This window comes from Pan paniscus, chromosome 9 (genome assembly GCF_029289425.2).
Source record: "Pan paniscus chromosome 9, NHGRI_mPanPan1-v2.0_pri, whole genome shotgun sequence".
Classification (NCBI taxonomy): domain Eukaryota; kingdom Metazoa; phylum Chordata; class Mammalia; order Primates; family Hominidae; genus Pan; species Pan paniscus.
Window position 1 is genome coordinate 94329805 of NC_073258.2, and position 22858 is coordinate 94352662.

The 22858-nt window shown below is 45.7% G+C and overlaps 1 protein-coding gene across 8 annotated transcripts in view; it reads right to left on the bottom strand.

The window, feature by feature from the left end:
• The window catches only part of SMCO4 (single-pass membrane protein with coiled-coil domains 4), a 300612-nt gene that overhangs the window by 227756 nt on the left and 49998 nt on the right, over window positions 1–22858 (bottom strand). For 3 of the 8 annotated variants that reach the window (XR_010113375.1, XM_057299217.2, XM_057299213.2), the window contains one exon: window positions 7662–8465. The exons of 2 other annotated variants lie outside the window; for them this stretch is intronic. Coding sequence is in view for 4 of the 6 variants with exons in the window: in XM_057299217.2 (XP_057155200.1) it covers window positions 8206–8385 (180 nt within the window). In the remaining 2 variants the exon portion in view is untranslated. Of the gene's footprint in view, window positions 1–7661; window positions 8481–8565; window positions 8698–22858 lie in introns of those variants that run through there. 3 more of the 8 variants (XR_010113378.1, XM_057299216.2, XM_057299215.2) reach the window with 2 other exon arrangements.

Below are 22858 nucleotides of genomic sequence, written 5' to 3' on the forward strand. Positions count from 1 at the left end.
ATACTTAAAATCTACTCTTAGTAATTTTCAAGAATACATTAACTGTAGTCACTATGCTGTATTACATGATTTCTTGAACTTATTCCTCCTAACTGAAATTTTGTATTGTTGACCAGTAGCTCTCAAACCCCCTTCCATCCAGCCCCTGCAACTCTTCTATGAATTCGACCTTTTCAGATTACACATATAAGTGAGATCATGCAGTATTTATCTTTCTGTGCCTGGCTTATTTCATTTAACATAAACCCTTCCAGGTTCATCCATATTGTCACAGATGACAGAATTTCCATCCTTTTAAAGGCTGAACAGTATTCCATTGCGTATATACCTTTTTCTTTATCCATTTATCCACTGATGGACACTTAGGTTGGTTCCATATCTTGGCGGTTGTGAATAGTGTTGCAATGAATATAGGAGTACAGATACCTCTTTGACATACTGATTTCATTTCCTTTAACTATGTACCCAGTAGTGAGATTGGTAGATCACATGGTAGTTCTACTTTTAATGTCTTGGGGAACCTCCATATTTTCCATAATGGCTGTACTAATTTACACTCCCACAAGTAGTATGCAAGTGTTCCCTTCTCCACATCCTCTCCAATACTTATTTTTTCATCATTTTGATAATAGCCATTCTAACAGGTACAAGGGTGATATTGTGGTTTTAATTTGCATTTCCCTGATTAGTGAGGTTGAACGTTTTTTCATATACCTGTTGCTCATTTGTATGTCTTTTGAGAAATGTCTATTCAGGTCTTTTGCTCATTTTCTAATTTGTTTTCTTACTATTGAGTTCCATATATATTTATATATATTTGGGGTTTGGGGTTTTTTCTTATTTAAAAATTTACATGATTATATAGTAGGTGTATATATTTATGGGGTACATGAGATGTTTTGATACAGGCATGCTATGTCAAATAAGCACATCATGGAGCATGGGGTATCCATTCCCCCTCAAGCATTTATCCTTTGAGTTACAATCCAACTACATTCATTATTTTAATATACATTATTGACTATAGTCACCCTATTGTGCTATCAAATAGCAGATCTTATTCATTCCACTTTTTGGGGGGTATCCATTAACCGTCTCCCTGTATATATTTTGGATATTAACCCCCTATCAAATGTATAGTGTGTACTTTTTTTTAAACCATCCTGTAGGATGTCTCTTCACTCTGTTGATTGTTTCCTTGGGTCAGAAGCTTTTTCGTTCGATGTAATCCCATTTGTCTATTTTTGCCTTCGTTGTCTGTGCTTTTGGGTTCATATCCAAAAAAATTATTGCCCAGACCAGCGATACAGAGTTCTCTACCATGTTTTCTTCTAGCACCTTTATTTGTTAATCCGTTATTCCCTTAATTTCTATGTACTGACACCATACCTAAGCAACAATAAAATAATAGCATGCTTCACTTCATACTGCTCCTCCACCAAATAAGCTGGTTATATTATTTCTATTTTTTCTTTCAGTACTTACCTTTACACTTCAAAGTATATTATCAGCTTTAAATAATTTAAAGCCCTAACATTAAAAGAGCAAGAAAGAATACTTATGTCACCTCATGTCTTCTCACTTCCAACTTGTTATAACATTTCTGAAACCATAGTTTGCACAGTTGATTTTATTGTAATCCTATAGCAAATTACTTTACTGTAGCTTCTCCATTTCTCTTGTTTGGACACTATGCTCTTATGGTTTCTCCACAAAATACTCATGAAAAATAGTCCCTAATGTTTCCATGTTTAGAAATGCTTATGTATTGCAGTTATACATGTTAGTTTGATGTGTTCCCCTGCTAAAATGTACTCTATTTAATAAAGACAGGAATATTTTATATTTTTCTCACTGATGTATCTCCCAGTACCAAGAACAGTACCTGGCACATAGTTGTTACACTGAAAATAGTTGTTAAATGAGCAACATATTATACAAAGGAAACATACAAAAGAGCTCTTGGGTTGGTCTTTTTCCCCGAGAACTTTGTAGGCATTGCTCCTCAAGTGCTAAATGGTAGAGAAGGTTGAGGCTAGATTTCCATGCCCACCGCTATTTATTTTTGGTTTTTAGTAATTTGACTCTGACATGCCTAGGTGTGGTTTTCTTCGTTTACCCTACTTAGAGCTTGTTGAATTTCTTGAATCTGTGGGTTATTTTCCATCAAAGTTGAAAACAAAGCCAATTTTTATTAACGTTTTTCATGTGCACTCTTAAAAAATTATATTCTCCATTGGGTAAAAGGATCTAGTTTTATATACCATATCAAGCTTATTCATGTGATTATTCAAATCCTCTATATACTTGCTCCTTTCGTCTGCTCGATCTATCAACGTCTAAAAGTGCTACCTTAAAAACAACTAAAATTGTGATGTATTTCTTCTCGTGGTCCTGTCAATAGTCACTTGCTTTATATATTTTGAAGCTATATTAACATACACATTCATGATCATAATCTTTTTTTATTACAGTACTAGTATATGTTGGCCAGGCGCGGTGGCTCACGCCTGTAATCCCAGTACTTTGGGAGGCCGAGGTGGGTGGATCACGAAGTCAGGAGATCGAGACCATCCTGGCTAACACGGTGAAACCCCGTCTCTACTAAAAATACAAAAAAAACAAAAACAAAAACAAAAAACAAAAAACAAAAAACTAGCCGGTTGTGGTGGCAGGTGCCTGTAGTCCCAGCTACTCGGGAGGCTGAGGCAGGAGAATGGCGTGAACCCAGGAGGCGGAGCTGGCAGTGAGCCGAGATCACGCCACTGCACTCTAGCCTGGGCGACAGAGCGAGACTCCGTCACAAAAATAAATAAATAAATAAAAATAGAGTACTAGTATATGTCATCCTTTGCCCCCATGGCATGTTCACCTTATATTTCTTTGCTGATGTTAAAACTGTTGCCATCGCTTTTGTTCATATTTGCCTTTTTTCTTTTCACCATTTTGTACATTTTTGCTTTAAATATGTCTTTGTAGACATTGTTACATCTTTTAAAATCCAATCTGGGAGGACTGTGTGAGATAGGGGAATTTCAATGTCTCTGGAGAATTGGGGTGGAGGAAACAGATGGGCAGACCTTTGACAGAATCAGGTGGAGACAGAGAAATTTCAAGGTAGAGGAGTCTGCAAAAGGAGTTCATAATGGGCTTTCTTAATTTATTCTAACCTAAACTTGTTGGTGCCTTTGAAGTTAAGTCTGATCCCAAATGACTTAATATGGTTTCTGAAAAAGCTGGGGTGATCCACGTGTGACCAGTTGTGCCTGTTTCAATTGGAAAGGGAATATTCAAAGGTTGGATGAAAGTTTCCTTGTGGGAAAATTCAAAAGCAGACAACCTTTACGAAACAATGGGGAAGTGAACACAAGGGAAGAAGAGAGACAGACCCTTAACCATGACGTTACTGAGCATCCAAATCCTCTCTCAGCTCCACATTCCTTAAGTTGTCACTCAACAGTTCAAGGGACTAAAAGCTTTTTGAAAAGACTGGCTCCTTTCCAAAGAACTGGCAGGCAGGGAGATAATACACATGACAAGACTGAAATATACTGAAGTCAGGGACATTTGCCTTGTCCCTGAAGGGGAAGAAAATACTCAGAAGAGGACTGCCTACTGAAGTACATGATTCATAAGAAAAAATTAGGCCTGATAGAGTAAGAGGTTTGCTGTGTAGAGGCAAACCATATGTGCACAATTGCTCTGTCCTGATATTTGAAGCATGGAGGAAGGGGGACACGGATCCAGAAGACGTACAAACCCTTCTGCAATTCTAGTACAGATACTCTCAAAAGATTTAGAGGAAGCTATTCATATATCTTCTTGATCCCAAAATTCTGTATCTCATTTCTAATGTTTAAGGAAAAGTCTGTGGCAAATATTGTACAGAACACAGAATTAGACAGTTTCAAATACATTCAAAGGCAGACATCTTTGAAAAATATCCTGTATGGGATATTTTCAAGGCAGAGCTATAGGGAATGTGATAGTAGACTTCCAAAAAAAAAAACCTGAGGGCCATAATTTCAAAAGATTTCCTGATTTTTCTACCTCTGACAAGTAATTAATGGTGTGAGACCCTTTTGGGGAAGAGGGAAGGACAATCATCTCTCAAATTTTCCTAGTGACCTACGGCAATGTCTTAACCATCTCCAGTTCACAGACGAGCCTGGCTGCAGGTTCCCTATCTTACCTCATGAAGGACACATGAAGGATGGATGGGTGCATATTTGCTCTGTCCTTGAACTGACCAGGAAAACTTATAGCTGGCGGCCTCAGGACCAATCAAACTGAACTTAACCTTTACAGGTTTAGACTCATGACCAGTTGGTAGCAACCGCTGCATTTATAGAGCTCTGGGAAGATCACAAGGAGATACACAGGCTACCTTGTAGCTTCTATCCTCAGACCTCTTAGACCAGGTGCCGTTGGTTCTCTGAGCTCCAAGTAAATCTATTCATTCACATAGGTATTTTGTTAACTCTATGTTCACAGAATCTCTGGGATACAAGAGCTCTCAGGAGATTCTATGGTCCAACATACCTATACGAGGTGCCTGGCCAATGTCACACTCTGAGTGGCAGACTGGGTCTAGATCCTTCTTCTCTCAGTCTCATACCCTCCATAATGACAATGATAATCACCAAGATTTTCGTTGGCCAGAAAATGAATACACAAACACATCTTGGTATCAGGACTTTTAAAAAAAATACATCACATGACACCTTTTAAATCAATGACAATGGTTTCTATTCTTGTCTCCAACTCGGAAGTTGCTCTTCAAGAAACATTAGGCTTGGTAATGAGGACTCCGAAAGCCAAGAGTCCTAGATTCTATTGCAGGAACCCCAGCATGACTTTCTGTGAAACTCCTAATAAATAATTCAGTATTGCCTTGAAGCCATTGAATAGCTGGAAATAATTTGGAACCTGGTGTCTCAAATCATTACCAAGTACACCCATACGAGAGTACTATTTCCCCTGAGAATTGTTAAAATTCCACCGAGCAAGTCCACAGTAAATTGGCATCTGGTCCCTGCCAGGTGACTCACATCAAAATTGTTATCTTTTAAAGGTCCATTTTCAGCCTGCCTTCACCAAACCTGTCTAGTAGTTGCCTTCTGAAGGTCCAGTTCAAACCAACTAGGCCTCCTGATGGACAACAAAGAGGAAAACAGTGGTGAAAATAGAGCCACAAGCACCTAAAGGATCTATTACACTGTGTGTGGCCTGTCCATTTGGCCAGTAGAGCCTTGGGAAGCAGGCCTTCATTTATATTCTGAGTTTTTGAACACACTGACGAAAAGGGAATGGCCATTTATGGGGCCTCCATAATGTACTAGGCACAAAGTATGCCATTTTCATATTTCAATATATCCTCCCAACATCCCCTAGAGAGTAAACCTTACTTCACAGATGTGGGGCAAGTGCGGCTCAGGTCATGGGGCCTGAGTAATGTCATTCAGCTAGAAAGTGGCAGAGGTAGAATTCAGATAATGTCGGTTTCCCAAAGATTATATTCTTTTCACATCATATACAAAATCTCCTAAGCAAGAACACTGAAATGTTTTAAGTAAGGAGCCCATGGAAAAGATTATTTCTCATATCGCTACCAGGTGAGGCTCCTCTTTCACTGAGCAACAGACCAGAGGCTGGGTGGAGTTAGTGCCCACAGGGCAGGCCAAACTCACAGCCCATTTGTCTAAAGATGGCATCAAAGGCCGTTCACCATGACCAGGTGAGGGCTGTTCAAATACCCTGGGCAGGCAAGGTTTCTTTAGACCAGGGGAGTAGAAAAAATTATTTATTGAAAGGCAACAGATTTTAATGATGTAGAAGAACATGGACTCTGGAGCCAGGCTGCCTGGGTTTAAAATCCCATCTCCTGTTTTGCTCCAAACAGCCCAAGGAATGTGTGCACATGAGGGTGTCTGGATGTGGGGGCAGTGCAGATGGATGGGCAGGAGCGGCCAGTGAGGTTTGCTGAAGAATGGTGAACGGGGACCTGAGGCATGCTGCATCTATTTTTGTATATGTTTAAAACGTACCGTAACAAAAGCTTAAGAATAAACAAACCAGGGCTCCTCCACTCACTAGAGCTGTGTGACATGGACAGGTTTCCTGGCCTGCCTCAGCTTCTTCATGTGTAAGATTGAGTAATAATCATACCTACCTCATGAGGCTGTGTGAGAAATAAATATATGTAAAATATCAAGCTACTATTGTTTACACAGTAACTATGAGTAACTAAGCCCCAGGCGCTAGATTTGGCCTTACAAATACACTATTTCAACTTAACCCTCCCCACAATCCTATGAGGCAAGATAACCTCTAAGTGGACTCAGAGGGGTTCCAGCAGCAAAATCTGCACCAAAACCCAAGTTTGTTCTAAAAGCCTTATTTTCTACTAGGGCTCACCTTCCTGAAAGTGACTTTACCAGTTCTTTACAGACAGGGAAACTGAGGTTCAGTGGGGTTAAGTAATCCACAATTCTGAGTGGTAGACTGGGAACTAAATGCTGATCAGGTAATTGCAAGACATGCAGACTGGGGTCTTTCTGCTGGAGTGGACAGGCTGTCCTTGCTCCATCCTCACAGCATCTGCCCTGGGAAGGGGACTCATCAGCCGCACAGCAGCCCCTGTGAGGAGCAGGGATGGCCACAGACGCCTTCCTCCACCCTCCAGCCCCTGAATGAGAAAGTCCTTGGGACAGTGGCCTGCAGTCTTTCTCAGACCAGCAAGCACTGAAGTTCATAACAGAACCAAATAAAGGGGAGGAAAACAGAAACCTCAGAGGAACTTGATGCTAGCAGCCTCTGAATTTGGCAAGTATTTTAGCGAATCTCTTACCAGGGCCATTGGCCCTTGAGTGAGCATGAGGAGACACCGAGTCTCTCTGAGACCAGCTCACAGAGCGGGGCCGCAGAGCTCTGTCAGCCTGCCGAGTCCAGGCTCTCAGGCATCAGCCAGAGAAGTCCTTCCTTTCAATAGCTGCTTCGTCTTCCAGAGAGACTCACTCCAAGAGGCCCCAAATCTCCACTAACAGCCTCTGCCATCCGTGAGCGAGTCGTGCAGCCACGGGGATTAGGAAAAGCGCTTCTCTCCCCACAAATCTCCATAATCAGCAATGACAGGAAAACAGACATCCTCAGAACAGTAACCATGAATCTGACTTCCAAAAAGAGGCTGCTCCATCAGGAACCAGGACCGCCTGAGCAGTGCTGTTAGAATAAAATGAGGCAACCATTCCAGCCAATTTGCATTGAAAACTCAGCTGGAATGCCAACAATTTGCATCCTTTCAGCTAAGAACAAAACCAAGCCTGACCTTTTACTTCCAGGATCACTCTGTATTGCTGTTTGCACAAACATACCGAGTTGAAGTAGGAAAAACTAACTGGTGTAAAAAGCACCTGTCGTCACAGTCTAATTAGAACTCTCACTTTCTAAAGCAAGCCAATTAATACACCCTTTCTGTCCCTCTCCATCTTAAAATTATCGGTCAAAAAGCATAATTTTACTCAGAAATGATGAGCAGAGGGAGTGCTGGGGAAGGTGGAGAGAGCCACAGGAGAAAGGGAAGGGGAGGGAAGAGGGGCAGACCCGTGGGCAGGGGGAGACCCATAGACAGCACCTCCTTGCAAAACATGATAAGCATCCAGTTTAAGGCTATTATCTCCTTTATTCAAAAAATAAATATTTCACTTTGATTCAACATATTTCAAATCACATTAAGCACAGAGAAGAAATACAGTCCCTTTGGAGATTGTGAACACGTGTTGGAAAGAGGCATGATCCAAACAATGGGAATGAGGTGAGTGTGGATTCCAGCTGTTTCCTGACCCAGAGGTTCCACCCCTCTTCAGGTGGAGCTACTTATCGATTTTTAGGAGAGAAAAAGAAGCGCGCGCACACACACACACACACACACACACACACACACACACACACGCGCGCGCGCTTTGAAGTCTGAAAGGCACATGAAGTGGACCATAAGGTGTATGGCACATTCACTGATAAAACATCCCCTATTCCCTCCCAAGAAAGCGGAGATACTTTAATCAAGTCAAAGACCAGAGAAGACAGGGTGCTCCTGCTTACAGCTCAGCAACATGAACATCTCTGAATATGAAAGCCATTTTTTGTTTGCGTCCCCCTCCCGCGCCTCCTCTCCCTGCCGATGGGGTCCGCGGCCGGCTGCGGGGCTCACTCGGTGATGGTGGGACGCGTGGCCACGTACACAAACACCACGATCAAGAACACGACCACGGCCAGTGTGGGCAGCACCACTGTAGTGATCTGCTGCCGGGCCTCCTGCATGGCTTGCTTCCGCTCCTTCTTGTCCTTGGAGGTCTCCTTCTTGGGCTTCCCTTTGAGCTGCCGCATCTTTCCTAGAGGATGCTAGGAGGGTGTGTCCAGAGGGATTCCAGGAAGGGCCACACTCCTCTTGCCAAGGCTGGAACCTCCTGTAGAGAGAACAACTGTGATGGTCGAGAATAAACCAAATAGAAGAAAAAATAAATCATAAAGGCAAATACACAACTAGGAAAAATATCTGCAACTTACATGACAAAGGGCTAAGAACAGAGGCCACACCAGGCTCTAAGTTCTCTTGGGATCAGCGCTCTAAGTAGCGGGCACTGGGTCACCGGTGTGCTGTGAGAGGGGCCTCCGCTCCAGCGCCAGCTGGACAAAGCCCTGGGTACCAGACAAATAATACTGTGTTCTGTACATGCCATGAGGTGAAAGGATTGGGAAGCACCAACTACGCCGCCTCCACTCAGAGGAGCGGCTCTCCCTTTCATGGCTCTAGCTATTTGCTTTCCTGCTCTAAGTCCCATGATCTCCCCAGCCCATCTCCAGCATGGAACTGCAGGCAGCCTGCAGTCTCCAGGCACGTAGCCCCCTTCCTGCCCAAGCCAGGCCAGCCTCATTAAGGCTGCAGAGAGCCCACAGGCATCAACTTCTCTCATCTCTTTGTTGGTTCCTTGGCCCATTCATCCAAACCTTCCCAAGCACCCACCGTGTGCCAAGCATTACTCAAGGAGCTGAGGATAGAGATGAAGGACTCAGTTGTGTCCCCACAGAGGTCACTGTCTAGGGGGCATGATGGAGACCCGGGTCACAGTAATAATGAAGGGAGACGGCTGAGCCCACAGTCCTGCCACCCACTCAACCTGGGATTCTCCTGTTAATTCTGTAGCTCACGGAGGTGCCTAACAGGTGAAGTAGAACTTTCAGGGGCCAGAAGAATGAATACAAATGTTTGGATAACTACAGAGGAACATCTCTATAAAAGTCGGCTTCTTAGCTTTAAGCAGATGAAACAGACTTCAGCTGATTTAAATCGAGTTTACTTAAAGGCCTTTGGCATCTCACTGATTCCCAGAAAAGCCAAAGAATCAGGCTCAGAAAATGGGCAGGACATTATGCTGTGCTGCCATAACTGGAGCCCAACTCACACTCCCAGTGTAAGGATGCCAGAGCCTGCATCACCACCGTCAGCACTGGACACGGGCACTGGAGCAGGAGGTGCCGAGCCACCATGACCACCCCCAAAAACTAGATGTGGCTGCTGGCACAGTCTCCAGATGAACTCGCCACCCCCCAGCATTCTGCATCACCAGCTTCCATGCATGTGTGACTAGCCAAGCCCCAGCCCATATGCCCACAGCCTAGCCTTCCAATTTGTACAGCAGGAAGAGTACTTTTCAAACACAGTGACGGAGTGGGGTTGGGTATCAGGGATATATCAAAGGCAGATGTCCATTACAATATTCTGGGAGAGTAGCATGGAGTGAGGGGTTCTTGGAAGCAGAAGAGCACTGAATACCAATGTTCCTCTAGCAGAGGGACCTATGCTGTATACTGTCTGCCCTGTTTTGTCCCAGGGTAGTGGGTGGCCTGTCATCATCTTGAGGAGGAAGATGACATTTACACCTAAGTGACCGAGGTGGTAGAATGTGGACTCAGAGTTGGGAAAGGTCTTACTGATACCATCCTGTTTTTATGAGGGATACTTAATCTCTTACCATTCCTCTCACTCCATTTAGACCCCAAAACCTTTTTTGTATCATTCAAAATCAGGCAGAGTTTCCTAAGGTATGAGATGACAAATATTATTGTGCTAGGATGGCATAATGCCAATCAAAAGCAAACATTAAGGTTCAGCAAATATTAAGGGAAGCGCCATTTGGGCAAATGTATAATTTCCTTCATGAAATAAGGAACAGAGAGAAGAAAAAAAAACACCTACTATTACTTTCTTAAGGCCTGAAAGGTATAGGAACCCCTGGCTTTACCAATTCTCCTTTTCAAGTCTTCCAAAGGACTTCCAGGCAGACTTGCCTTCAAATCCAGGACCAATCACTTACAGGCTAAATGGCTTTGAGCAAGTCACTTAACTCCACTAGGCCTCCATGCCATCATCTGAACAATGAGAACAGCTTGTCTTAAAGGATGACTGTGAGAATCTGGAAAACAAATGCATCTGTACCCAGAGCTCTGCCCGCTCGCAGGGACGCGGTACAGGTGGGCTGAGACATCTCCACCCATACCCGTGGGCGGCCCAGGGACGGGTGCACTGAGCTCCTCTAAGCCTGACTGCAGCCTTGAGTGATGCCCACCTTCGCGGGACCGTGGTGAGGATGGAATAGGAAGCTGTATAACTCAGGGCTTGGCACAGAGCGGGCGGTGAATTCGTGCTAGCTGACATACCAACACCTGGAACACACCCCAACGGCCCTGTGAGTCAGACAGACAGGCTTTATTATCCCCATCACGGAAGGGAGGAAACCAAGGAGCAAAGGGGAAAAATGTCTTGCCAACAGTCACCCAGTTTGTAAATACCCCATGGCTTCTAACAGAGCAATGGACAGCATTCCTATTCAAAGCTGCAAATGGCAGCCTATTCTCTCCGACACGGCCTCAAAAAAATTGTTTAAAAAGAAACAAGCCATTAGCAGCACTCTGATTCGTGGCCATTTCCTTGTGGAGCTAATGGCCTGTCGGAGCCCGCTGCTGTCTCTCCCAAACTCCTCACAGGACTGGCAGGTGGCACCCCAGGCCTAGGGCTAGCCATGCCCTGGCTGGCTGGCTAGCAGTGCTGGGCCTGACTTCCCTCCTGCACTTCATGCTGCTGTCTGCATCCACCCACACAAGTGTAGTTGACATTCAAAGGCCCCAGCCTCCGCAACGACCAGTTCTCAACATTTGTAAGATGCATTCAGAAGTTCCTGGAGGCATGGAAAAAAGCCTCAAGCTGCTGGGGCCAGGGCCGGTCTGGTCAGGATTTAAAGGGCAAACATGCCCATCTGAATCCTGGGTACTTCATCAGGCTTCAGGAGGAGCAGCGTCTCTGCTCTCACTCACCTGTGAGCTGGGGCAGCAAGGGAAAGCATCTCTGTGAGCTGGGGCAGCAAGGGAAAGCATCTCTGAGATAACGACTGGGGAGGGGACCCTATGGTGAAAAGGGACCAACCAGGAAAAAAGCTGGGAAGAGCACCAGGCAGAGGGCAGAGTGGCCTGGGCCAGGGAGGGCATGGGCACTGGGGAAGGGCGGACTCAAGAAGTGCATTGAGTACTCTGCATGTGAGGATGCTTCTTAGACATCGTCATGGAAATAATATCAAGGAGGCAATTGGATAAATGAGTCAGGAGCTGGGTCTGGGCTGAAGATCTGTATTTGGAAGTCATCAACTATTGGATTAAGAGAGATCATGTCCAAGGCAGGCAGAGAAAGGGCCCAGGACTGAGTCCTTTCACCCTGACAGCTACAGGGCAGGAAGGGGAAGAGCAAGCATGGGGTACTCAGAGAAAAGGAGTGAGGCAAAAGAGAACGTGCTGTCGTGGGGACCAAGACAGTCAAGAAGGTCAACTGTCAGAAGACAGAGGCATTTGTGCCAGAACATAAGCGAATGCACTGCTTCCTTCCTCGGGAATATTTGGCCAGGGAAAAACTGTCAGTGGCACGTGCTCAGTGCAGAGCTGGCTGACACTCTGCTGCAAGCCCCTCTGTCTTCCGGTAGCTTGTGATGACGGGTCTGCATGCCAGCACACCAAACAGCACCAGGGCAGAAAACTGCTTTGAAGTTTTGTGGGAAGAATGTGTGTGGCCAAAATGGTTTTTCTTTCTTTTTCTTTAAATAATAAGCAAAACTAGAGAATGATGTTTGAGGGGTCTAATAGAATGGGAGAAAACCCTGACACTGAAAAAAGAAGAGGTCTCTGTAGGAGCAAGACAAGAAGCTGAATGGACAGACCTGCCTTCAAGAGGCAAAGGACCCTTTGAACTCAACAAGAGGAGGTAGGAAGATGGCACTGGGGGCGAGGGGTGGCTCCGTACTGTGAGGGTTGGGGGACTAAAGGCTTCTGTTTTTTTCAATGAAATAGGAGAAGGTTTCAGCTTAAAGTCTGGGAAGTTGGGAGGCAGACTCAGGGAAAGAGAAATCAAGAAGCAATCACTTTTGGAGGGTGGAAAGGCCACCACAGAGCACTGTCCATGCCCGCCTCCCTCTGGGCTAAGGATCGCCTCACCATGGCTCTGGGCCCAGCGGCTGCACCGGGCGGCCTCCTGGGCCAGGGCCTGCTCAAGCACATCTGCTAGGACCTCTGAAATGTGGGCTTGCCTAAAGGAGAAGCTGGGCCAACTGGCCTCTACTTCAAGAATCTAAGAGACATGAACGGACACTGAAGTTGGACAATCACACAGTTGTAGTCACCAGGGAAGCCAGGTGGGAGAGAGGCCTGGGGGTGGAGGGAGCACTCCAGAGAGGCCACAAGAGAAGCCTCCACACTCTCCTCCTTCTAGTTGAGTCCCCTGTGAGGCCAGCTCTACACAGGTTCCTGTCCTCAGGGTACTCCGACGTGTCTCTGTATGTGATGAACGCCTCTTTCAACTTTGGCTGGCTCCAAGGGGTCTCTGTCCCTTACACTGGAAAGAGCTCTGCCTAAAATGACTGCTCCAGTTTCACAAGGAAGAATCCAAGGCCCTGCCACTGACACAAAAGAAAGGACTGGCAGAGTCAAAGGTCAAACCCACATCTGTGACTCTGAAGCCTGGACAGTCCCCACCTTCCTGGGTGTACCCCACTTATCTTCCCGCCCTTTGCCCACTTTGTGCCATCATGGTTCAGCAGCCCCTTGCAGAGAGAAATAAATGAAGCTCACACGCTCAGCCTGGCTTCTGCCCAGCAAGCAGCTCAGGCAGGATGGAAGCTGCAGCCTCCAGCTTCTCAAATGCCAGTGCCCCACGGCCTCTAGCTTCCCTAACCAGGGAAACGGAAACTTCACAAATGCCTGAGTTCTACTAATTCTAATGAAACTCCACCTGCTATGCTCCTACCCCCCACCAGCACACACCCACGGCAACCGGTCAGCATGGGGACACTCCAAATGGTCCCCAGTATGTGTGGGCAGGAGACCAGAGGCAGAGAGGAGGAAAGCAGGGACGCATTCTTCAGCACAGAACTGTTTGTGATTTTTTTTCTGTGATTAGAACTTTCCCGTCTTTTCCTACTTATGTATATAGATATGCATGTATGCACACATGCTAACTTCTTATATGCACTTTTCTCTGATTTGGAGATTATAATGTACACAGAGTGTTAGATCCTATTAAGGAATGGTAGGAACACAGGTTTGAAGTCGGGTTTGTGCCTTAGCTCTGCCCCATCTGGTTAAACGATCTTGGACAAGGTACTAAATCTCTCATGTCCCGACTCTCCTCCTCTGTAAAATGGGTAAGAAACCTGTTTTGCAGACATCGAAAAATTAGAAATAATGTATTATCTGAAGTATGCAGTGGATGAACAGGCCATACCAGAGGCTCAATAAATGGTACACAGTAACTTGCTGTCCAGCGAGGTCTGTGCCGTGGAGATGTACATGAATCTGGGAAACACCAGGGAATTCTTTTTTTTTTTTTTTTTGCACCATATAACCCATGCATGACAAAATCCCCCAGGTTTTCTCTTTTCCCTGAGGTACCAATTAGCTGTTGGGCAGGTCTGTTCAAAGGTTTGATGCGAGAAGCCTGGTTCAGGCTCTCAGGGGAAGGTCTAAGACAAGGAAGATCACTTTCAACTCTCATCACCCCAGACCTGCTAACCCTGTGCAGCCAATGCAGCAGCCACCGGCCATGTGTTGAACATCTGCAATATGGCTGTGGTCCAAAATCAGCTGTGCTGTGGTATAAAATACACACAAGATTTTGAAGGCTTAGTACCAAAAGAAAGAATGCCAAATAGCTCATTAAAAGTTATTTATGCTGATTATATGTTGAAATAATGTTTTGAATATACTGGGTTAAATAAAATCTATTATTAAAATCGATTTCACCTGTTTTCTTTTCTGTTTTAATGTGGCTACTAGAAAAGTTTTAAATTCCATGAGTAGCTGGCATTATACTTTTACCGGACAGCTTGCCCCATGCAGTCAGGGGCTCACACTGCCCTCCTGTAAACTTTCCACATCACAGGCTCAGCCCACAAGGCTGAGAACTCCCTAAGCCTTCACAGCCCAGCCCCATTCATTCTTTCCAGCCTCACCACACCCAAATGACCCACTATTACCATCACACCTGAGCCTCCCTGTGGATTCTCACCTCCATGCCTTTGCTGATGGAACATCTATGCTGGAATGCCCTTTTCCCTCGCACTGTCACCTGCCTGTGCAGTCTCTCATCTTTGGACAACCATCACATGTGGCCTTTGCCAGCTCCTCCATGCAGAAGCAACAGCTTCTTCCTCGGTGCTATCTCAGGACTTGGTTTATACCTTTACTGCAGCACTGACTGGCAGCTACTGCCTAGCTGGCTGGGCCTCTGACGTCTCCACTTCTCAGGGACTGCAAATGTGCCTTGCTGGTAATAATATTCTCCTGGGCTGGCATGATGCCTTTTATATAACAGGTGCTCAACAAACATCTGCTGGACTGAATATCAAAGCTGGAATATTTTAAGACAAGCAGTTCATCTTAGGCAACTAACCATTGAGTTAGAATAGAAAATTCTGTAATAATAAACCAGCTAGCTGCCATTTATAAATACTTATTTCATTCCCACCACAATCATACAAGATTGGTATTTTTACCCCCATTTAAATGATGAAACTGGGATTCAGTAAAGTATGCTGTTGTCCAACATCAAAGACTGCTGGGAACAAGCACAATCTCAACTCCACTATAAAACCTGCAATAAGTACTCGTTAAGTATTTAATGAATGACCAACTGAATGAGGATTTGAACTCAGATGTGATTCCAAAGCCCACCCATCCTGTGTGACCCCACAGTGCCTCTCAACCACCCTACAAATAAGAACAGCAGCTACTGCTTCCTGAATGCTCAATACCTATCAAGCGACTGCACTAAAGCCCTCCACAAACACGCAAGCCTCACAGCAGCCTTCATCCCCATTTTGCAGACAAGGGAACTGAGGCTTAGAGCAGGCCCCAGGTGGTTAGAAAGTCAATAGTGCAGCTGGGATTCCAATCAAGCTCTTTCTGGCTCAGAAACCGTGTTGCCCCCACCCCAAGCAGCTGCTTCCAGGGAGGCCAGGCTATCCCCTACAAGGCATGTGGACCAATGGGACACAGATCAAGAGTCCAAGCCTGGTTTCCGCTCATCAGCTTTGGAAGCTGAGGACACAGGGAAGGTTGTGAGAGGAACACAAGCCTTCTTGGTGTGTCTCATTTGGCAGCAGGTAAAGTCTGTTGCTTACAATCAGGCTAGCCCTGATGCATGGAAGGTGCCGCTACACGCCGGCTGGGCAGTCATTCTGGGTTAAAAGATGCACCACATCCTGCTTGAGTTTTCAGTGTGGGCCAGGCTGCTCTGAAGGCCCCCAGGAAAAGTGCAACTCTCTCCACCCACCCCTACACTGCCCAGGGCCAACAGCATGGAGGGAGCCAAGGATGTCACAGGCTGTTGAAGGGGTGCCTGCCGAGAACAGCTTGACCAGACCTGGAGTCCATGCTAAGTCCCTGTACACTAATGCCCATTACATCCCACTGTACAACCCATGTGAGAACAGTAACCAGGCCCAGACATCCAACCACTAGACTATTCTCAATGCTGTTCTCCTTTTCTAAAGTTTCAAAGCTCTCCTGTCTTCAGAAAAAAACAGTTGAAGGCGCTCCCAAAGTGGCTGCATGTTTCTCCCACTTCAAAATCAGGAACACAAATGAATAAACAACACGAGAAGGGTATATATGGAGAAAGCTCCACCATCTCTTCTTGTAGCTGTGTCATTATTACAACATGAGGCATTAGAAGGGCCAAACTGCTCTATGCTTTATGCTATAAGCCCAGGGAAGCTGCCCTGGGTTCAGGGAGACATAAATTCTGCACTTGAGAGCAGCAGCTCTGCGGTTCATCAAGTGTGCTTGCTTCATTTTATGTCCCTGGTATTTAGCCATAATGGGCCTGTGATCACTTCACTCCAGTCTGCGGCAGAGTGGGGGTAGGGGGCAGACAGGCTGACAGGAGAATTGTGCAAGATGGGACTCCGGACACCCGCAAAGCACCTGCTGATAACATAAGCATCTGCCCCAGGAACATATACATGAACAAACAATGACAGCCACACAGGTGCCAGCTCCACTGCTCCCTGCTGCCGACAGGCCACAGGGGTCAGGAAAGCTCTTGACCTGAAGGCCAGTGGGTGTATGGAGGGGAGGAGGGATCATAGCTACAGACCGATAAAAGATACACACACACACTTCTCATACCAAGGGCAGAAAAAATAAGAAAATGTTATTTGGCAGCAGTGGCAGCAGCATTGACTACTCCCAAATAAAAATCCAGAAACACAAAAGAATCTTTGAGTGGGTTGCCGAATGACAGAGACATGAAAGCTAGCATTCTCAATAAATCAGATAAGTCACATTTTTTTTGGCACACTTGGATTAATAAAGTGCTTTTCTGTGCATTATTCATTTCATCCTCAAAATAACTGTGTTATGTATTATTGTTCTTAGTTAACAAGAAAAAGCAGCACACGGTAAATTAAGTGCATGTCAGGGTTTCAGTCCCATCCTGGCAATTCTAGGGTCTATGATCCTGGGCAAGTAACTTAACCTCTTAAGACCTTCAATTACTATATTGTCAAACAAAGATAAAAGTATCTATCATTCAAATATTTTTTAAGCATACCCTGTATGTCAGGGGACAATGTTGAGGATGCAGCTATGAACAAAACAAGCAAAAATGTTGCCTTCAGGTAATGAAGCTGTCTTCATTCACAGGGAATGTGGAGAGACAGACAACTAACAAATGGATAGAGCATGTGTCAGATGATGCTATGTGCTGCTGGAGGCTCAGAGGCTGTAAATTTAGAGTAACTGATCAGGGAAGGCTTCATGAGAAAGTGACACTGGACCAGAGACTTGAAGGGACCTGTGCAGGGGGAAGATCTTCCAGGCAGGGCAGGACCCGTGCACAGACCCTCAGGCGGGGCATCCCTTGCATGTCTGAGAAGCACGCAGGGGCCAGCAAGTCCGGAGAAAGCAAAGGGAGAGCTGAGGGGTCAGAGAGGGAGCAGCAGAGGGCAAGATGGGGCCACAGAAGGGTGCTGCTTACATTTTAAAAGAACTCTGTGTGGACAACTGACTGCAGCTGTGAAAGGGCTAAGGCAAGGAAATCAGTGAAGATGCTAATGAATTATTCAGGTAAAACTTAATGTTCCAGGATACGGGTAGATGTGGTGCAAAGTGGTCTGATACCGAGTACACTTTGAAGGCAGAGCCACACAATTTACCGAGATTGGAAATGGAGTGTGAAAAAAAGAAAACAGACTGAAGGTCTCAGGCCTGCGCAACTGGAAGAATGGTGTTGCCATTGAGAGAGGTGGGAAGTTGCAAGGGGGTGTGAGGTGGGTGGGGACAGCTGGAGTTTGACAATCTATCAGCCATCCCTAGTAGAGGCATGAAAAGGCAGCTGGAGGCATGGGCCTGCAAAGCAGGGAGAATGGGCTGGAGACAGGACCCTGGGAGCTGTGGGCCCTTAAAGCTGGGAAGTGGAGTGTGTGCAGAGTAGGGGACTAAGCCCTGGAGCAATCCAAAGTCTAGACCTTGGGGGAGTTGAAGAGGAAGCAGGAAAAGACTGAAAAGGGAGTCAAGAAGAAAACCAGGAAGACGATGGTGGCTTGGAAGGCAAATGAAGAAGGTGTCCTGAGGAAGGGGGAGCTGGCCATCTGGACTGGCCACATGCAGGTCCTCTATGACTTGCAGAGCAGTTTTGGTGAAGAGGGGTCAGGGGCAAGGTTGGAGTAAGTCTGAGGGAGGGTGGCAGCAGGCAGACAGAAGGCGGTGAGAGCAACTCTTCTCCAGACTGCAGTAAACAAGAGCACAGGGAAGACTCGGAGGCACTGCCGGCCTGAAATCCTAGTTCTGCCGTTTATCGGCCCTGCAACCTCAGGCAGGTTACTTAATCTTTCTGTGCCTCAGATGTCTCACCTGAAAAATGGGGCTAATAATTGGACCTAGAAAACTGATATACAAGAATAGTGACTGGTACATAGTAGGTATAATATAAGCATTAGCTGTCATCATCATAAGGAATAACGACAAAATAATTATGTATGAAAAATAATTCCTCAAAGAAGAGCATCTGCTTAGGAGGCAGGGAGAGAAGGGAGATGTTGGAAGTCTGAAGAGAGAGAAGCCATGAACAGCTGTCCAGGAGGCGATGACTGAATGGGAGGAGTGGCATGACCTGCCACCAGCTTGGGGCCCACTGCAGTTGGAGGCCACACAGCTTGAAGCAGGAAAGTCAGGATGGCACCAACCGCGCAGGTGTAGGCATAGAAAAAGTAGGAGGTTCAATTTAACCAGGGATGGGGTTTCATCAGGCCAGTAAGACAAAGTAAGAGAAAGACAATGTGAGGATGACATGAGATTACAAAAGAAAAGTCCCTGGCATAGGCCCTGAACCTGAAATCCGACCGTTGTTCAAAGAGCTTAAGTCATGTGTCCAAGGAGCCCCCTCTCTCCACAGCTGTCCCTCACCTGTCCCCCCACACCTCTCCCCCTCCATCCCCAATGCAGAGAGTTCAGGATCAGAAAACAATGCTAGACTCTTAACTCTGTTCTTTCAACTAAGCCACATCCCTCCCTTTCCAGTTGGAGGTATTGTCACATCCCTCACACCAAGTTGTGATAAGGTGACTCTCTTGTTTGTGAGAATACTTCCAGGCTCAGGGCAGTCTAGAGACCAAAGCAGCCCGGGTAAGTGCAGGCTCGTCCTCAAAAGCTCCTTCCCAGAGCCAGCAGCAAAGGAGGCTCCTCCTGCCTTGAGGAAAGGCTGCCTTTTAAGGACAGGCCCTAAGATTGCACGAAATCCTCTAGGTGCTCACAACCAGCTTCTCTCACTGAAGGTGGAGTAAGGAAAAAGGAGGAAGCAGAGCTTTTGAACAGGTCTTGTTATTTAACCCTGGCCAGCCAGGAAATGCTCTTCTTTACAGAGCAATCAGAGTTAAATTAATAGCCATCAGCAACCTGAAACACAGCTACTATGTCTTTAACTAGTTGACCTGAAGCAAATTCAACCATTAAAAGGACAAAGATGATAACTAAATAAACGTGAAGTAACTTGAAATTCCTGTAAGAGGGTCCAAAACAATGGCTTTTGAAATGCTTATGATGTGCAGAAAGAATATAACGGCAGCACATGCAACACAAACTGAAATCAGAGTTTTAGAAAATATGTGTTTATATACTCTGATATTTCATTTCATTAAAAAAATGCTGGTTGAGATCCACAAAAGAGATTTCACAATCAGTCAATGAGTTGAGACCTGTAGCTGAAGTCCACCAGACTAAGCCGACCTACCAGTCAAGGCTGCCTCTCGCAGACTTCATATATTTAATGGTTAAATCGCAATGGTTAAATGGCCCAGGTGAGGTTGTGGAAACACTACCTCCAGAGGTCTGTATATTAAAAGGGCAAATTACAGGTTGAAGAAGTGCTAGATTTAGCTGCGGCTCTAAAAGACAGAACCTAAACCAATGCGTAGAAATTATGGGGAGCCAGACTAAACTGCCTTTGGGGCAGGGAACGCTCTATCTCCCGGAGAAACCAAGCAGGGTCTGAAAGACGAATAGGATGCTGAAGAAGGGACTTCAGAAATCATATCAAAGAGATGGACCCAAGAGTTACTGAAGTCTCTTTCCATTCTGACAGTCTTCGCTACCTTGATGAATAAGTGGTTATAAGAATGAAATGCAAGCAATGTGTGTGAAAATGCTCAAATTACAAGCTCCTCTATATACCGTCATTCCTTAGATGGCAGTTCTTTATCCAAACCTGTAGGTTCCCTCGACTTCATTTGCTATTCAAATAGGTACTTTAAAACAGCAGGTACTAAAAGTAAGCATGGCTAATTCATCACTTCCTTAATGGCAGCTCAACTCCAAGGCAAGTCTGGGGAAGAATTCCTGAGAAAGCATGCAAGCCATCCAATGGTGTGCACTGGGTTTTGTTAAGGCAGTGCTTCTCCTAACTTGCCCATTTGAAATATGCAGAAGTAAGTGAATGCCCATCCCTGGAGGCCATGTTAGGGCATGGCCAGGGTAAGAATAAAATTTCCTTTGGCTCCTCTGTTATCTTAAAACATCAAGTGATCACATGAAACATCTGCCTTGTTGTTTACTTACAATGTGCACACACTGTGATAAAGCCTTCCGTGGCTCTCACTGATCCCTGACATCCCCGTGCTGTTGGCTCTACTGCATCACAGGCTCCCACCTTAGAAGTGAGAAATGAGTTTTGAGATTATGTAACTTGCTCAGGACCACTAGGCAAGTAAGTGGTGAGACACAGTCAAACCTAGGCAGTCTGGTTCCACAGCCTGCTCTTAACTACTAAGTGATATTGAATTCTCCTTTAACAAATATCAGTATTGGTTGTAAAATTTTAAAATGTTATTTCTCCCAAATCTTTGGGTTAAATGTGACCCTTGAGGAAGATGACCACACTGACCCTGATCCTTGGCCCCCATGCTGGCATGCTGGTGCACTGGAGCTAGAGAAACACAACTTCGCCAGAACTTGCCAGCCTGTCCCCATGTTTTTATGGCCAGGTGTGGGCTAACAGCCCCTTCTCTCCTAGACACGTAACACAGCCCTCATGTTCTTTTAGGCATGAACTTCATCAACGACCAAGATGCACAAGCACCAGTTGTTTATAACATCTTTAAAATGGAAAATTCACCTCTCAGCTAAATTACAGTAAGTTAATTACAGAGCCTGGCTGATGGCAGACAAACGGAAAGAATGAGGGACTAACTGAATTTATCAAACAGAAACAATAGCACACATCAAAGATTGTGCATCCGGGCCTTCCCCCAATAACGAAGCTGGGGACTAGCCCCAGAGACAGGCGAGTAAGCTCCAGCAACCGTTCATTTATCCAGCTAACAGTTGCTGAGCACCAGTGTTGGCGACTAACCATGCACAGATTCATTTACTCACTCACCAATTCATTCTTTCAAACACTTCCTGAGCACCTACCACGTGCCACAAGCTGATTAACTGTTGTGAATATACAAACTGATTGACTGGTCCATCTGATCATTCATTGATTCACCAAACACAAGGCAGACTCGATGTGCTGGGTAATGTCCTGGTGACAGGACAGAATAATGAAAACAAAGTTCCTGGTCTCATGGAATTCACAGTCCAATTGAGGGAGATAAAAAATAAACAAATAAAAGCGTAATATGTCAAGGAACAAAATGCTATGAAGAAAGACAAAAGAGTGTAAGGTGACCGAGTGGGAGACGTGATTTAACCCAGAGAGCATTACAAGGGACTGCCTCTGTGACTGGAGAGCAGAGGCCTGCAGGAAAGGCTGGAGCAAGCCCCAAGGAGACCTCAAAGAAGAGGGTGCCAGGGAAGGGCATGGAGGGCAAAGGCCACAAGGCAGGAGCAGCCTGAAGGTTTTAAGGGGTAGGAAGGGGTCAGGGCGACCAGAGCAGAACGAGTTGATGAACGATGAGCAAGGGGACTAGCCAAGGAGCTGAGACGGCCGGTCCAAAAGGGATTCTGCAAACACACTGTGCACTCTCAATGCTTACCATGTGTGCTTCACTGCAGACCTTTGATTCCTGACAAAATTCAAATATTTTGCAAAAGAAAGGCAGTAAGCTAAGCTGCTATCAAATATTTACATAGTGGTGTGTCAATGTTCTCCAAGGTCTCCTAAGAGTCTATTTTAGGGTAGGAGAAAGGGAATGACCCCATCAGAAAATGAACTTGAGCTGCTGAAGTTGCATTTGTCATTAACAAAGTGATAAATATTTGATCTTTAATTTAAATGTCCTCCTTTTTGCTGAACCTTAAGCTGATTTACCAGTCAATGAGAATGGTTTCGGCAATGGCACAGAACAAGAAGGCTTTTGAGCACTGAAGACAAGGTTTATTGATCTTGCCATTGGTCCAACTGTAGACTGCACAGAAGCCTCCAGGTCAGCAAGAGTCAGACCAGCTCCAGTCTTAGGTCCACTCAGGCCACCGTGGGTCCACTGTTAACTAAGGCAAGCCTGGGCACCAGAACAGAGGAGAGCTCTCCCAGTCACCTTCTACTCCACCTTCCCCACGCTGCCCCCACCTGCTCCTGGTTAATAGCTTACCAAGGGCTGCTCATTCTCCTCTGTGTTGACTCTAGAATCTGTATCACACCCCACCCCCAAATAAAATAGAGGCTGCAGACACTGCACGCATACCCATGCCTGTATGTTCTCCCTGCCATCACCGAGTCCTCAGCATCTCCACCCAGATGCCTCCCTTCCTCCAGCCTCCTGATTCCTCAATTTCCAGGGAATGATTTCACAGAAACCCATGTCTGATCTTAGTCCTCTAACTA